This window comes from Megascapheus bottae, chromosome 6 (genome assembly GCF_031878675.1).
Source record: "Megascapheus bottae isolate mThoBot1 chromosome 6, mThoBot2.hap1, whole genome shotgun sequence".
In the NCBI taxonomy this organism is placed as follows: Eukaryota; Metazoa; Chordata; class Mammalia; order Rodentia; family Geomyidae; genus Megascapheus; species Megascapheus bottae.
This window is the reverse complement of record NC_143514.1, coordinates 7,942,177-7,959,466: the sequence shown is the minus strand read 5'-3', so window position 1 is coordinate 7,959,466 and position 17,290 is coordinate 7,942,177. Positions and strand designations below refer to the sequence as shown.

Sequence of the window (17,290 nt, the reverse complement as noted above, 5' to 3'; positions counted from 1 at the left end):
TACACATTTCCCTCGTACCACTGTTTATCCATTGGCCATTCGGACATTTGGGTTATTTCCACTTTGGAGTAATTCTGAGTAGACTTACAAGAATATTTATTCGCAGCGTTTTGTTGAGCAGAAGTTTTCCTATTTTAGGGTAAACATCTAGTTGTTTTAACTTAGTAAGAAGCTGCCAGACAGTTTCTCAGGTAGCTACATTCAGCAATGTGTGAAATTCCATTTCTATATCCCTGACATTTGTCACTGTGTAAGGTTTAGCCACCATTCTGGTGTATATGTAGTTGTGTCTTTCTTCAACATTTGTTACACAAACTTTGTAGAGTTCATTTGGTTCTTCTGTCTACAAAAATATCATAGAAATAAAACATTTTTTTCACTTAAGTTTGTGTAAAATAAATACACACACTTTTAGCAAGGCCTTTTAGAAGGGAGCAAAAGATTTCAGTTGTCATGAAATCTACCTTATTAACTTCTTTATTGTGTGGATCATGCTTTTTTATGTTTTATGAGTGCTTTGTTTAAACCAAGGTCATGAAGTAGACCAAAAGTTTTACTTTTATATATAGGTACCTGATACATTTTGAGTTAATTTTAGTGAAAGTATAGATGGTGGTACATCTTTACAAGTAGCTCTTATACTAAAGTTATACCTATAAAAGTTTAATTTATAGAAGTTCCTCAGTATTAATAACATAAAGAGGTCAGTGCTGTTGAAAGCATTACTGCTTATATTTCAACAAAGAAGGGGAAGCATCGAGCCACACAAGGCCACAAAACATATCATATTCAGCAGGCAGAAGCAGAAGGGGCAGAAAACTGAGAATGAGAGTCTATTGGGGGTTTCCTCAGGAAAGGCCAGTATACAAGATAGTGGTTTAGGATCAGCCACCAAGAAAGGGAAAATCTCCCTGGCAAACATGCTTTTTAAGATACTAAAATATCATAAAATACAGAAAATAAAAAATATGGCCAGTCTAAATACCCACTCGTTCCAGTGTAATTAGTTAAAACCGTATTATTTCCAGTAAATTGCTTTTGCAGCTGGGCACTAGTGGCTCACACCTATGATCCTAGATATTGAGGAAGCTGAGATCTAAAGATTGAGATTCAAAGCCAGCCGTGTCAGGAAAGTCTGTGAAACTCTTTATTTTCAATTAACCGCCAGAAAATGGGAAGTGAAGCTGTGGCTCCAGGTGGTAGAGTGCAATCCTTAAGGAAAAGAGCTCAGGACAAAGCCCAGGCCCTGACCAAAAAAAATTTTTTTTTAAATTATTTTTATATCTTTTTTAAAAACCAAAGTTGATTTCTTGGATGAGAGAATTATCACTGTTACTTTGAGGAATGTTCTATATGATAATAAATTATAAAATTGTTCTTAATGTACTATGTTATTTCTCAACTCTTTTGTCATCCTTTGGTTATTCTCATATTATTACAGTATCTTCTTACCTTGTAATCTCCTATATTGTATATACATTTATTTATTTGAATTAGGAAAGGGAAAACAAGATGAGGGGAGGGGGTGAGGGAAGGGAAATGGGGACAAAAACATGAGAAGGGGTATCAATGTGTGTGAAGTAATGCTCATTCTGTCTGGTGAATATAACTGTTAACTGCAAAAAAAAAAAAAAAAATTGAGACCAGGAGGTTGGCCTAGTAGAGGAGTGCTTACCTAGCATGCACCAAGACAAGGGTTATATTTCTCTATACCACATAAATAGAAAAAAGCCAGATGTGGTGCTGTGGCTCAAGTGGTAGCGCTCTAGTCTTGAGAAAGCCCAATGACAGCTCTCAGGCCCTCAGTTCATGCTCCAGGATTGGTTTAAAAAAAAAAAAAGAAAGAAAAGAAACAAAAAGTTGTAGGACTAGGTTTCTGGGTTCTCTGCTTCAGTCTATGTTCAGTCTATGAATATTTTTTTTTGCCAGTCCTGGGCCTTGAACTCTGGGCCTGAGCACTGTCTTTGGGCTTTCTTGAGGCTAGAGCTCTATCACTTAAGCTACAGCACCACTTCCAGCTTTTTTCTACATATGAGGTACCAAGAAATCGAACCCAGGTTTTCATGCAAGCACTCTACCACTAGGCCAAACTCCCATCCCCTATGAATATTTCTTTATCCTTTGCCAGAACCCCACTGCCTTGATTTTATATTGCTTTATAGCAAGTCTTAAAAATCAGACAGTGTGCTAGGCACCAGTGGGTCATGTCTGTAATCCTAACTACTCAGGAAATTAAAATCTGAGGATCATGGTTCAAAGACAAGGCAGGCAGAAGAGTCCCCGTGAGACTTTTATCTCCAATTAACCACTCAAAAACCAGAAGTGGCATTGTGGCTCAGAATGGTAGAGCCCCTAGCCTTGAGCAAAAGAGCTCAGACACAGCACCAAGGCCCAGAGTCAAGCCCCAGAATCAACAACAACAACAAAAAAGGATTTCATGGACTTTTGTGCCCATCCTGGCCTCAAACCATGATCCTCAGATGTCAGCCTCCTGGGTAGCTAGGATTACAGGTGTGAGCCACCACCACCCGGCTTAAATTTAACTTTTAAAAAAAAAATTGAACTTTTAACTATTGTTGCTGAAAAAAAAAATACTGTACTTTCTTTGTCTTCCTTTGGCCCACTTCCACAAGCCTTAACCTTTTGTTACTCTCTCACAGGTCCTGATGGTCTATCCTCTCCTACCCCCCACTCCAAAACAGTGGGTTTATCATGGTATATAAATACATTGTCCTCTTAGGGCATGTTTATAGAAATGTAACCCCACCTAAATTGAGAAGGGCTATATTTTCCTAGACAGATCTTCAGTAAATGTTTTTGTTTAGGAAATTTTGTTACTAAGTGGTATAATTTCATCTGTCTGTTTGCTACAAGTAAACCAAAACCTAGGGGTTCATACGAACTTTACAGCTGCTACTGTAGTTATTACTCTGTGTGTGTGTGCACGTGTGCGTGTGTGTCCGTGCAAGCATGTGTATCCTTTTTCTCTCTTGACTGGTGCTCTACTACTTCAGTCACACCTCCCTTCTAACTTTTTGCTAGAGATAAGAGTCTGTAGGAATTTCATATCTAGGTTGGTTTTAAACTGGAATTCTCAATCTCAGCCTCCTGAGTAATTAGGATTATAGGAATAAGGCATCCATATCTGGCAAGTTGTTACTGTAAGTTATAGGTATAATGGTTTTTTTTAGGCATTTGTAGAAAATCAGTAGGAATAATGCATTTTATTCCATTCAAAATACTATTATTTAATATATTCTATAGTTTAAAAATTATATTCTTCAGTAAAATATATATTATACTAACATAATATAATATGTATTATATACTATAACAACTAGTAAAGGCTTTCTATTTTTATAGGATTGGAAGAGTGAAAAAAGTACCAGACATGATCAACACATATCTGTTGTAATCTCTGTTGCTTCATAAGCTGAGTCAGGTGGACCTTGAATTCAAGGCCAGCCTGGGCAAAATAGGCAGACAACCCCACCGCCAGTACCTAATATCGAAAGAGAGAAGGCAGGAAAAGAAAATGTAAAACTAATAATGCTTATTGAGTCTGCTTCAAGCATAGGAGCTTAAGTAATTGTGTTGACATCCACAGAGTACAGAGCTAGGATCCTCAAAAATACATTTGGAAATGGGATTGTAGAGTTATATTTTTTTTTTAAGAATTTATTAACATTGATTTTTACATTGTATTTCTTTTTTTTTTTTTTTTGCCAGTCGTGGGCTTGAGCTCAGGGCCTGAGCACTGTCCTTGGACTTTCTCAAGGCTAGAGCTCTACCACTTGAGCCTCAGCACCACTTCAGGCTTTTTGCTATGTATGTGGGCTACCAAGGAATCAAACCCGGATCTTTGTGCATGCTAGGCAAACACTCTACCACTCGGCCAAACTCCCGGCCCCCTTTACATTGTATTTCATATGATGTATTTAACAAGTATTCAAGAAGGGAATCTCTATATACAATCACAGGCACTTAGTTTTTAGAACATAATCAAAAGAGTTATATGTTTTAACTGTATAATTTAAACTGGTTTCTCTCAGATAATAGATTATGACACTTTTTTATCATTAAGATTGTTATTAGCATACATGAATCGTACAAGGAGGATTACATTGTGACAGTGCCATAGATGTGTTTGCTCTGTCAACCTCACCCTCTCTATCACTCGTCAGTCCTGGGACTTGAACTCAGGGCCTGGGCACTATCCCTGGGCTTTCTCAAGACTAGTGCTCTACCACTTGAGCCCCAGTACCACTTCTGGCTTTTTCTATGTTTGTGGTACCAAGGAATTGAACCCAGGGTTTTGTGGATTCGAGGCAAGCACTATACCACTGTGCCACATTCCCAGCCCTTCCTCCCCTTCCCTTTCTTGAAACAATTTTCAGACTTCATTCTTGTCTTTTCATATTTGCAAATGAAGTTCTTCAATGTAGTCACCTCATTTATGTTTTTTCTTTCCAAACTAGGTCTTGTACATCAGGCGGTATTGCATTCAGACAGTAGTGTTTTTGTTTAGTGTAGACATTGACATAAACGTGCATGCGCATAGCATTCCATACAGCATGAGTTATTTCTGTCTTATGTCTCTGTCTGTGACCACAGGTAACAGTTAACCTCTTCCACATGCAGCACCTACAGGCTGCCTCCCTTGCAAACAGTTTACGTTCCCTGTGTGACAGTGCCAAACTCTATGACCCAGGCCAAGAATATAGTGAATTTGTCAAGGGTACAAGTTCAGCTGAAGAGGAAAAAGTTGATGGGTGAGAATTAATGCATTTCAAGAGATAATTCATTTGCTAAGTCCCTCTTTGATATAGTAATCTTTTCTTACATCAGCAGAATTAAGTGTAGAATGTTTGGAATTTCTTGTTTTGTGGTTTCTTGGTACATGGTCATGAATAGATGTAAAAGCTTTCCACTATGACACAAACCTCAGTTTGTTTGTGGGGGAGGGCTGTCTTTTTTGTTTTGGGGGGTTTTTTTTTGGCTTGAACTTAGTGGCCTGGAGCTCACTAATTACTCACAGTTGAGCCACATGTTTAGCCACAGACCTCAGTTATTTGAACTAAAAAATGAGGAGCATGTGTATTTTAACTGTCAACAAAACTTAACCTACAGTTTTTACGTTTTCTAATATAATCTTGACAAGTTACTGAATATTCTGTTGCTACTCCTTTGCAGTTGTATTAAGTTCAGATAATTTTAAGTTTTTATTCGCAAAATCTGAAACTGAACCAATGTAATATATTTGTGCTTAATTCCTACTTAGCTTATATTAACAAAGTTTTCTGAATACGGAGTAAAATGGAATCATTAATAGTGCTGAGCTTTGTCCCCCCCCCCACAGGAATGTAAATAAACAATTAACAAATAGTCCCCAGACATCTCGATATGGGCCTGCTGACTCTTTGGAGGATGTTGTACGCCTTCCTGACAGCTGTAATAAAATTGAAGAGGACAGGTGCTCTAACAGTGCAGATGTAACAGGTAGGAAGAGAAAATAGCTCAAATGTGACTGCAGTGCTTATATTGAAGCCCATAAATTGGTCATTTGAATTGTCTTAATTTTATATGTCAGTATTTTACCTTATGGAGTCCATCTACAAGTCCAAGTCTGGACTTCAATTTTGACTTCAATTATTTTCTTTTTAAGGTCCTTCTTTCATAAGATCCTGGACATTTGGGATGTTTAGTGACTCTGAGAGTACTGGAGGGAGCAGCGAGTCTAGATCTCTGGATTCAGAATCTATAAGTCCAGGTACATAATACTTAAGCAGTGGAAATTCAGTGAAAATGTCAATAGTCCAAACATCAAAAAAGTAAATATACATATATATTATAATGAAACAAACTCAAAGATAGTCATCACTTAGCCTAAGAAGAACAGTATTAAGTACACTAGAAACCCCGTTTATACCTTCTGAGGTTTTTTTTTTTTTTTTTGCCAGTCCTGGGCTTGAGCTCAGGGCCTGAGCACTGTCCTTGGACTTTCTCAAGGCTAGAGCTCTACCACTTGAGCCTCAGCACCACTTCCAGCTTTTTTTTTTCTATGTATGTGGTACCAAGGAATCGAACCCGGGTCTTTGTGCATGCTAGGCAAGCACTTTAACCACTAGGTCAAACTTCCGGCCCCTACCTTCTGAGGTTTTATATTTTTATTAGCATCAATTAGTAACACAAGGAGGTTACATTTTGACATGTCCATATATGCGTACACTATACCTTAATTAGACATACCCCCTCCATCTTTTTCCCTGACATTCTAGCCCCTTTTCTCAACTAAATCTCAACAAGTGGTGTTTTCTTCCATCCATATTCATAAGTGTTTTGACTGCATTTGTCTTCCATCATCTTCTTCGTTTCCTCAATGACCAGACCTGCTTTATATTCCTGTCATTTGTTATCATGAGAAGGGCCTTCACCGTGGTATTTAACTTGCGCAGATGCCTACATTCACCATTACGTTACCATCTCCACTACCCACTGTTAGTCAATAAACTTTCAGTGAGGCTTATTTTGTTACCTTCATTCACAAGTGCATTATATTTTAGTATTAGCCAGCCTCTAATGTTCTCTTTTCCTCTTACTTCTAGAGTCCTCTTAATCCCACAATTTCAAAAATGTACTGCATATATATATGCATCCATATTCTCACATGTCCACAAAAACATACGATCCTTTATGTGTTTAGGTAGATTTATCTTGTAAGTCTAGCATCCACATATGAAAGGAAAATACATGCTGTCATTGTCTTTATTTTTTAAAAAAAGTATTGCCCTGTATTCTTCCACAATAAACTATCATGCTATATTTTGTAAATTCCTTCATAACTACTTTTAATTGCTATATGTAATGAGGTTTTTCTCTCATGTATTTAACACAAATGAAACCATATACTTTTTATGACTTCATTCATCCATTCAATTATCTCAAAACCCTAGGAGAAGCAGTGTTTTGAACTCTACCTTAGTGGTTTCAAAGAAAGTTAACTTGTCATAGCTTATGCAGCTAGCAAGAATAAGTAGTCCGTTGAGCCCATGAGTTTCTCAAGTCAACTCTCTTCTTTCCCCTATCAAAAACTGTTCCAGCCTTGTTCTTTCTAGCTCTGCTACTTCCTCCTAGAATCTTGAGAGGTGTGTTAGATTTAACCACTTCAAATTCCAAAGTGTTTTTGTAAGCATTTTACGTATTACAGAAATTTTATTCATGTGGACCAGTGTTTAAAGTTAGAAATTCTTCAGTGCAGTAAGCACTAAGGTTTATAGATAATTAGCAACTGTTGCTTTGCTGCCTCCTTTACCATGAGCACTTTTCAAGGAACATGTGGAGATAAGATCTGAAGTTTTCACTGACAAAAATGTAACTAGCTTTATAAAAACAAAATCATTGACTCTACTGCTAGTAATTAAGGCCCAAGCAAAAGCAGGCCCTAAATCATTTGGAATGCCATAGACATCAGAATTTCTTGTCATGTTATCCAGAAAAAAAGATTTTTTATGTTGAAGCTAATAAAAATAATATGACATGTAATTCCAAAGTTGTCTTCATTACTCATTTCTGATTCTGTCCTGTGAAAAGTCTTGTATCTGAAATTTTCTTTTAGGAGATTTTCACCGCAAACTTCCACGAACTCCATCCAGTGGAACCATGTCTTCTGCAGATGATCTAGATGAAAGAGAGCCACCCTCCCCTTCAGAAGCTGGTAGTGTATTCACCTAAATAAAGACCCACTAAACCTATGGAATAGCATTGTATGATGTCAGAAAAAAAATTACATAATTTTAAAGAATCAGTTCTTTGCTATATATTAAACAAAAGGCCTCACAATAGCCTATGTATATCTCATACCAATAATTATGAATAAATATGGGTTGATAAAGTATTAAAGAACAAATACAACAGTACTATATTGGAGTTATTATATTGGCATGGTGTTAATGTAGACTAACTGTGGTAGCCTTTCATAAACACTAGACAGCGTGAGAAGAATAGCAGTAAATGAGAAATCTGGAAAACCTCTTTCTAAAACAGTACAGGGCTAAGAGCATAATTCAGTGTACAGATAACTTTATCCTTCATTGCAAGTGATGCAGATACATTAGCTTCATTGTGTTCTTTTCCTTTGAAGCATTTTTAGGGTTTTTTCCCTAAGAAAGGAATACCATTTAAAACACATCTTAATAAAGGTATATATCTTCTGATTATAAAAACATCTAGTAGCATCTTACAGTCGTTTTACTGGTTTTATGTTGATTATTACCAAAATGCTTAATAACAGTGTATCATTTTGAAATCTGTAAACTGAAGGATTATTTTGGTATTCAAAACTCAAAATAATATCTTTCTGTAATATGTGGATGTTATAAGAATCAAAAGATTAATCAAAGCGCAATATCATGTATAATTTTTAATTATCTTGCCATTCTTATATACTGTCTTTCCTATTGTAAGGACCCAATTCCCTTGGAGTATTTAAGAAAACATTGATGTCAAAGGCAGCTCTTACTCACAAGTTCCGCAAATTGAGATCCCCTACAAAATGTAGAGATTGTGAAGGCATTGTAGTATTCCAGGGAGTCGAATGTGAAGAGGTATAATATTTTTTGAATTTTATTTGCCCTTATATTTTTTTTGCCATGTACTTTTTAGAATTGTATTTACTACAGTCTTTTGCAAATGTGTTTTAAAAAAAATTATACCAGACTGTATCTTCTATAATTCTATATTTTCTTTGCCATTATATATGTGTGTGTGTGTGTGTGTGTGTGTGTGTGTGTGTGTGTGTGTATAATTTTGTGGGGGGGTAGATCGTAGGACTTGAACTCTGGGCCTGGGCGCTGTCCCTGAACTCTTCAGCTCAAGGCTACCACCCAGCCTCTTGAACCACAGCACCACTTCCAGTTTTGTAGTGGTTAATTGGAGAGTCTCATGGTCTGTAGTGCCTGGGAGATAAGAGTCTCACAGACTTGAGTGCCTGGGCTGGCTTTGAATGGCGATCCTTAGATCTCAGCCTCCTGGGTTGCTAGGATTACAGGCGTAAACCACCATGCCCAGCTTCACATTTCATAATTTTTAAACACCACAAATAATAGTTTTTAAACTCACTTTTGTTGCTACTAGTGTATCTATAGTACCTATAGTTTTCCTGGTTGTTTTGAATAGTTTTAAGGTGATTTAATCAGTTTTAAGCTTTGTCATTTTTGCTTGTTTTTGGTAGTGTCTCCTTGTTTGTCATCGGAAGTGTTTGGAGAATTTAGTCATTATTTGTGGTCACCAGAAACTTCTGGGAAAAATGCACTTATTTGGAGCAGAATTTATACAAGTTGCAAAGAAAGAACCTGATGGCATTCCTTTCATACTCAAAATATGTGCTTCAGAAGTTGAAAACAGAGCCTTATGTCTACAGGTACATTGTGACTCTTATAATTACAAAAACAAATGTATATGTGATTTGTTCTAATGAACAGAAAATTTTAAAGGAAACTAGTAGTACTAGTTTAAAATAACAGATTTATTCAGATATATTTGGATTATTAACTCATTTGTCTCTGACTACATGTTTTCTGAAGTGCTAGCAAAGAATTGGAACAGACACATTAAATCATTTTAGATGTCCAGTTTTTTACTAAGCTGAGGGGATATTTTACAGAATTTTTTTGTTTCCTGTTCAAGGGGATTTATCGTGTTTGTGGGAACAAGATAAAAACTGAAAAACTGTGTCAGGCTTTGGAAAATGGAATGCACTTGGTAGACATTTCAGAGTTCAGTTCACATGACATCTGTGACGTCTTAAAGTTATACCTTCGACAGGTAACGTTTTTATTCTTGAAAATTATCATGAAGTTAATAACATGTGCTATGTATATATTTTCATTGACATAGACCATACTGGTATCTTCTATTAGTGTAGAGATCAAGGAATATATAAAGCATGCGTGCCTTTTAAAAAACAAACATGACGGGGCCGGGAGTTGGGCCTAGCAGTAGAGTGCTTGCCTAGCATGCACGAAGACCCAGGTTCGATTCCTTGGTACCCCACATACATAGCAAAAAGCCAGAAGTGGTGCTGAAGCTCAAGTGGTAGAAAGTCCAAGGATAGTGCTCAAGCCCTGAGCCCAAGCCTAGGACTGGCCAAAAAAAAAAAAAAAAATCAGGGGAAAAATAAATAAATAAATAAATAACAAACATGATAACAAACCAGGCACAAGTGGCTCATGCCAGGAGGCTGGTTCTGAGGGTTTGAAGCCATCTCAGGCAGACAAATCCAAGAGACTCTTATCTCTAGTTAAGTAGCAAAAAGCCTAAGTAGAGGTATGGCTCAAGTAGTAAAAAGCCTAAGTAGAGGGGCCGGGAGTTTGGCCTACTGGTAGAGTGCTTGCCTAGCATCCATGAAGACCCAGATTCAATTCCTCAGTACCACATGCATAGAAAAAAGCTGGAAGTGGTGCTGAGGCTCAAGTGGTAGAGCTCTAGCCTTGAGAAAGTCCAAGGACAGGGCTCAGGCCCTGAGCTCAAGCCCAGGACTGGCAAGAAAAAAAAAAAGGCCGAAGAGGTAGAGCTTAGAGCTCAAGTAGTAGATTTCCAGCCTTGAGCAGAAAAAGCTAAGCAAGAAATAAGACCCTTGTTCAAGCTCCAATACCAGCACTCAAAATAATAACAGCAGCAAACTTCTTGTCACCCACCTTAAACAAGGTCTTCCCTAACCAAATTAAAGAAATAAACAGTATTTTCCTAAACAGAAATAAATAACACTTAATTATCCTACGTTTCAGAAAATGACTTTACAAGCACAATTCTAGCTATGTAATGAAAATTGAGAGTTCATACTGTTATATGAAAATGTGCATATATGTGAAATTTGATTTATGTTTTAATTTTTGCAATACCATGTTTGAACTGAGGGCCTCATGCTTATGAAGTGGGCACTGTACCACTTGAACTATGCCCCCCACACTGAAAATTCAATGTATACAACAGCGTTTGGATCATAGGGCTTGTCTTCATTGACACCTCAGAATAGTTCTGTGGGAGGTCAGTGGGCAAGGCCTGGAAGTTCATTGTACTTGGTCCCATCAGACAGAACTGTAACCTGGGTCCTAGAAAGTGTAGAAGAATACAGTCAGAGAGATAATGGATTATCCTAGATTTTTTTTCCTGTGCTTATAGGAGTAGATCCAAAGAAAACATCTGTGGGGTGAAATAAGTGGCTTCCGGCAGTTATCTTATGTAGGAACTTAATCAGCACATTGTCATGAGCCAAGCACAAAAATGATCTGGGCCAAATCCAGCTGGCATTAGGTCCTAGGGTGAAAATGAAGACATAATAATAGCAGAGAAAAAGAAGTGCTAGTAGTCCTCAACAGTCAGCTTATGGAGCTCTTTTGTTCCAGCTGGATCTTTTTGAAAGCATGTATGTAGCTATTTCCTGGGGTCTCTTGCCATCCTCTTTTGTGAAGAAATGCCTCTCATACCTTCCTTATGCAGCCCACTTTCCCCTAAGCTAGAGAACCTAGCACTTCAAGTATCCTTAGGATTCTGTAAATTAGGTTAATATACAACTTAGCACTCACTTCTCTTTAGGTGGTAAGATGCTGTTTTTGTCTATTCTATTTTCCTCCCCCTCTCCCTCTCCTTCATTTGCATGAATTTGATGCTAAATTTACTCCTGTGCCTTAAGTTTTGGTTTCTTCTGGGATCTGTTTCTTCTGTGCAGCCTCCTCTTCTGATTAAGGAACAGTTTGTGGTGGGAGGAGCACGTGCTGAGTTGATCCCACTGTGAGCTCTGTAAGCTCCGCAGTGCATCTTACGTGCTCTGTTCACCTGGATATGTTCAGTGACCGGAGAGCACATCCAACCCTTGGAACTGAGCATTGCTCGCAGCATCCTTAAGCATGTGCAGCAGAAATTCAGCACTCTTTTTTGGGCTGACCTATGTCCAGCCACTATTTGGTCTGAGCACACCTCTGCCATCTCCTCCAGAGTACCATCTTTCCAATACTTGGTAGCTTTTCAGATATGCATACCCTTGATGACCTGGGTTGTTTCTCAGGTGTTAAACATGAACACAAAGATTTGAACCTCTTGACTTGCATGATTTTGTGGGGTTTCTGGGTCAAGAGAGATCACCTCAGGCTGCTTACAGGAGGAGAGTTTTTGGTTTGGTTTGGTTTTTGAGTTTTCTTTTTTTTGGGGGGGGGGTCTTTTTTGTCAGTCATGGGGCTTGGTCTCTGGCCTGGGCACACTGTCCCTGAGCTCTTCAGCTCAAGGCTTCCACCCTACCCCTTGTAGTACAGCACCACTTCCAGTTTTCTAGTGGTTAATTGGAGGTAAGGTTCTAATGGACTTTAGTGCCTGGGCTGGCTTTGAATCTTGATCCTCAGATCTCAGCCTCCCGAGTAGATAGGATTACAGGCATGAGCCACCACACCCAGCCAGGAGGAGAGCTTTTTAAAAAGAAAATTCTCCTAGTCATGCTAATCCAGAAAAGTATTACTTACTCTTTATAGTTACACTTTTTTGCAGAGCTCTACTTTGAGAAATGGAAGTTGAGTTGAGTACCTCTTAATGTGCTATCCTTTATTCTAGCCAGGCAGGGAGAAGAGAGGAATGGGGTCAACCCTCATTCTGCCTCAGGAATAGTACATAATCAAAACTTTCATGTGGGAAATCTAAAGTTTTAAGAGGTTAAATCATTCCCTCCATATCAGAGAGGTAGGAGAAGTTGATCTCAAGATGACACCTACCTTTCCACAGATGATATAGGACAGCGGGTAGCCAGAGCACACTGTGTTTTTCCATTTCAGAATGGTAAAAACATTGAAATTCATAGTGTGAGAGCACATTTGTTATTTTGGGAGAGAAATGTTTTCTTTTGACAAAGCAAGTTAAACTGTATTTTAAAATTAGATAAATTGTTGACTATCTTTTGTAGATATATTGTCTGGTGCTTCTTTGTAGTCTGGCCCAACCAAAACATGAAGGCTCTGTAGCATTTTGTTATTTCTATCTCCCCCTGCCAGTAAAATAAGATTATCTGCTTTTTCTATTTGGTTTATTTTGTCTATTATCCTAGGTTGCTTTCAATAAAAGTTGTTGTCATCTGATGTTAGAGCACTCACGAATATGATAGGCATATGGGTTTTAAGAAAAACCTCATCATGCAAGCTGGGCGCAGTAGCTCACACCTATAATCCTCACTACTCAGGAGGCTGAGATCTGAGGATTGGGGTTTAAAGCCAGCCCGGGGAACTAAAGTCCATGAGACTCTTACCTGCAATTAACCACTAGAAAACCAGAAGTAGTACTGTGGCTCAAGGGGTAGGGTGGTATCCTTGAGCTGAAGAGCCCAGGGACAGCACCCAGGCTCTGAGATCAAGCCTCAGACCGACCCTCCCCCCCCAAAAAAAATCTCATCATGCAGCTTGAGGTTTAAGTCTCACTGTCAGTTAACATGGTATTTGTTTGTTTGTTTGTTTACTTATTGCCAGTCCTGGGGCTTGAACTTAGGACCTGGGCCCTGTCCCTGAGCTTCTTTTGCTCAAGGCTAGCACTCTACCACTGAGCCACAGCACCATTTTCAACTTTTTCTGTTTATGTGGTACTGAGGAATTGAACCCAGAGCTTCATTCATGCTAGGCAAGCACTCTGCCACTAAACCTCATTCCCAACCTAACATGTTTTTTCAATATAGTTTATGTTGATGATTCACTCTATAGGTCACATCGGAAGCAAATATATTAAAGACTTAATTTAAATTTTCTTGCTCTAAAGAGACATGCAAAATCATTGAATAGCTGTAAATGCGGTTGAGTACTACCCAAAAGAAATCAGACAAAATATATTCCTAATGTTATTTTATTTTATTAGCTGCCAGAACCATTTATTTTATTTCGACTGTACAAGGAATTTATAGACCTTGCAAAAGAGATACAACATGTAAATGAAGAACAAGAGTCAAAAAAGGATAGCGCTGAGGACAAAAAATACCCAAACATGTGTATAGAAATAAACCGAATTCTTCTAAAAAGCAAGGACCTTCTAAGACAATTGCCAGCATCAAATTTTAACAGTCTTCATTACCTCATTGTGCACCTCAAACGGTAAGCATGTTTTATATAAGTAGAGCAGCCATTCATGGGTGGGTAGTTTTGTTAAATAAAATGTTCCCATCTTAATTATTTTTTTGTTGTTGTACACTTCAGTACTGTTAAGTACATCCATCTTGTTACAGTATAGTTTGTGAAATGTATTTCATTTTTATATATTAGGGAAAGGGAATGTTGACTGTAAGTTCATGCACAACCGAATTCCCTCAGTGCTGTCTGTGTGCCACATTCTGGCTGGGAAACCAGAAGAAAACAAAGGATTTCTGCTGTCTATGGGATCATCTCTGGAGACAGACCTGCATACTAGCCCAGTGCAGGAGCATTGTTCTTCCTCAGCTGACATTAGCATGCTGAGGAAGATTGGGATGTGGGGTTATTAGTCAGAGGAGACAAGCCCTTGAATGAGACCTAAAAAACTCAATAGTGATCTGATGGATAGAAAATAAGAAGATATACAGCAGAGTGTTCTGGGCAGAGGGTTACAGACATGATGATAAATGAGATTGTTTTGATTTGGGAAATAGAAGTGATTTGATTAGGTTATTGTAGAGTAGGCAGAAGCTAGTTCAGAATTGAACTAGGTTAGAGGCCTGATAAGAAAATCTTATATACCTAGCAAGTGAATTTACCCCCTAGCTCTGTACCCAATAAAGAACTGTACACTAGATGTTTAATATGCACAGATTCACCTATTAGATCTTTCCAACAGAAATATGTAAAATGAGTTGAAGACCTTCAGATCGTTCTCCTTGCATACAGAAGTAAAAAGGGGGTGAAAGCTTGAAGTAAAGCCAGAGGATGGGAGAGTGATAGAATAAAGTTATCTTCAGGAGAGAGGAGGGTGAAGGCAGCTCAGAACCTAGCCATGGCAGTCAAAGAGCCAGTGATGCTTTCTTCCAGCATATGAGATGTTATGTGCTGAGATGGAAGTTATTTTAAGGGAAATGTTTTCCTTTCTTCTAGCCAAGCTTCAGCAGTTTCTTGTACCTGGATTTTATCCTCATATAATACTGTAAATCCTTTTTGTAACAAATACTTCAATTGAATGTTTTCTTTTTTTATCCCCACCCACACACACACACTCAGATTTGACCCTTAACAAATTTTTCTTAGACTCATACAGCCTATTTTTCCTTCATCCTTCTCAACCCATAGTAAACCACAATTAAGGAACCTCTAGATCAATCTCATAGCTTTCTGTGCTCTACTTTGCAGGGTGGTAGATCACTCAGAAGAAAACAAAATGAACTCCAAAAACTTGGGGGTCATATTTGGACCAAGTCTCATTAGGCCAAGGCCCACCACTGCTCCTGTCACCATCTCTTCCCTTGCGGAATATTCACATCAGGCACGACTGGTAGAGTTCCTCATTACGTACTCACAGAAGATCTTTGATGGATCTCTACAGCCACAAGATGCCACATCTGGCACAGGTGCTGTTGCACACCAGGTTGATCAAGGCTATCTTTCAAAACTTCTGTTGTCACCAGAAGAAAGAGACCCAGAACATTCTATGAAGTCAATGTTTTTTTCTTCAAAGGAAGTGAGTTTTCACTTTTATAAAATTTCATTAGAACTTTGTGTTGTAGCCATCTTCAAGCTATTTATTCCAAAATGTGTTGTGCTTCAAGTGTGAAAATTCTCTTCCGTTGACAGGATATTCATACTGCAGCTAATGAAAGCAAAATTTTTGAACCAACTACATTTCAAGAATCAGAACACAAGCAAAATGCATTGGAAAAATGTGACTCGTGTCTCATTGGTGAGTGGCTATGTAAAAACTTTGTTTACTGCTTTGTGTACTGCTTTAAAACTTAGCAAATAAAAGGCAAAGTGAATAGACTTTGCACATATGAGGTCTTAATTTCAATCCCCTGGTACCACTAAAACGTTATGTATGTACAAAGGAAAAAAGCCAGGTGCTGGTAGTTCACATCTGCAATCCTAGCTACTTAGGAGGCTGGGATTTAAGGATGGAGTTTCAAAGCCAGTCTGGACGTGAAAGTCCGAGAGATTCTTATCTCCAATAAACTACTCAGAAAAGGCTGGAAATGGCGCTGTGGCTCAAATGGTAGAGTACTAGCCTTGAGCAAGTGAAGCTCAGGGACAGTGCCCAAGCCCTGAATTCAAGTCCCAGGACAGTCAAATAAACAAAGCCAAAAGCTAGGGTGAATAGAGTTGATGAGCTCCAGAATCAAAATGGTATTAACTCATCTGGCTAGCCATTGAGAAAGTTACTTCTTAATGCACCTTGTGTCATGATAACTTTTATTTTAAAAAAAGATACCCTTAATTTCACTAGTGTTTTTGTGTTCCTTCTGAAAAGTATCCTTGTTTTTATGTTTGCTTCTTGTCATGAGTTTTGTGTTGAGGCAGGAAAGAGCTGAGCCATCTCACAGCATTTTGGTGCTGTATTTCACAAAATGTTCCCACAGCTCCAGAGTCAGACTAGACTCCTGAAACTCAAGGACTTTAGGCTCCTAAAAGTGATAGCTGTGACCCACTTTAACACGCGAGGTACACATGTGTGTATGACTTTCATTTCCTTGACTGATCATTTAAGTCACTTTTTCTCAACAGTTGTACTGCAGTAAATGGTAGCTATCAAGCAGGTATAAAGGCTTGCATTTGTTGTTGCAGTCCTATATTCTTGCAGCACTATATTTAAACTATGATGGGATTTTCCCCATTCTTGGTAATGCTGTAGTGCAAAAGAATTCCTGACTCTTTGGGTTGTTGCACAGCTGATATGTGGTATTCAGTTGATGCTATGTAGAGCCAAGGAACATGAAAAAAATTTTCATTATTGAACCCAGTCTTTCAAAATATAGCCATATATGTTGAAGTTGATGTATGATCAGATATCAACGAGCAGAGCCTGAAAGGCTGAAAGATAAAGGAGCAAAGTACCTTCCTACTCTGTGAAAAGCATGGGTCCCATTAACTGATTCCATCTATCTGCTCTCATCTTCATAGTAGTTCTGTGCCATACAACAGAGTGTGTGTGCCTCTGTGTGAGCCCCCTACTCTAGGGCCAGAGACCTTAATAATGCCAGAGGCCACGCTTCTAATGCACTAGGAAGTCAGGACATGAGCCCAGTCCTCTCTGATTTGTCAGCCTTGCCGGGTTTTAACTGTCCCATGGTCTAGGACTCCCAATTAGAAAAAATAAT

At 38.4% G+C, this 17,290-nt stretch overlaps 1 protein-coding gene and 1 non-coding gene across 4 annotated transcripts in view; both read left to right on the top strand.

Annotated features, from left to right (window-relative positions):
* Window positions 1-17,290, top strand: part of Arhgap29 (Rho GTPase activating protein 29) — a 65,388-nt gene that overhangs the window by 44,814 nt on the left and 3,284 nt on the right. For all 3 annotated transcript variants that reach the window (XM_090334228.1, XM_090334229.1, XM_090334227.1), the window contains 10 exons: window positions 4,615-4,772; window positions 5,360-5,499; window positions 5,666-5,770; window positions 7,616-7,714; window positions 8,464-8,603; window positions 9,230-9,418; window positions 9,685-9,822; window positions 13,879-14,111; window positions 15,333-15,660; window positions 15,774-15,879. In XM_090334228.1, coding sequence (XP_090190354.1) covers window positions 4,615-4,772; window positions 5,360-5,499; window positions 5,666-5,770; window positions 7,616-7,714; window positions 8,464-8,603; window positions 9,230-9,418; window positions 9,685-9,822; window positions 13,879-14,111; window positions 15,333-15,660; window positions 15,774-15,879 — 1,636 coding nt within the window. The remainder of the gene's footprint in view (window positions 1-4,614; window positions 4,773-5,359; window positions 5,500-5,665; window positions 5,771-7,615; window positions 7,715-8,463; window positions 8,604-9,229; window positions 9,419-9,684; window positions 9,823-13,878; window positions 14,112-15,332; window positions 15,661-15,773; window positions 15,880-17,290) is intronic.
* On the top strand, window positions 16,772-16,908 carry LOC150061345 (small nucleolar RNA SNORA46). The gene has a single exon (XR_016536054.1). It is a non-coding gene; the product is annotated as a small nucleolar RNA SNORA46 (small nucleolar RNA).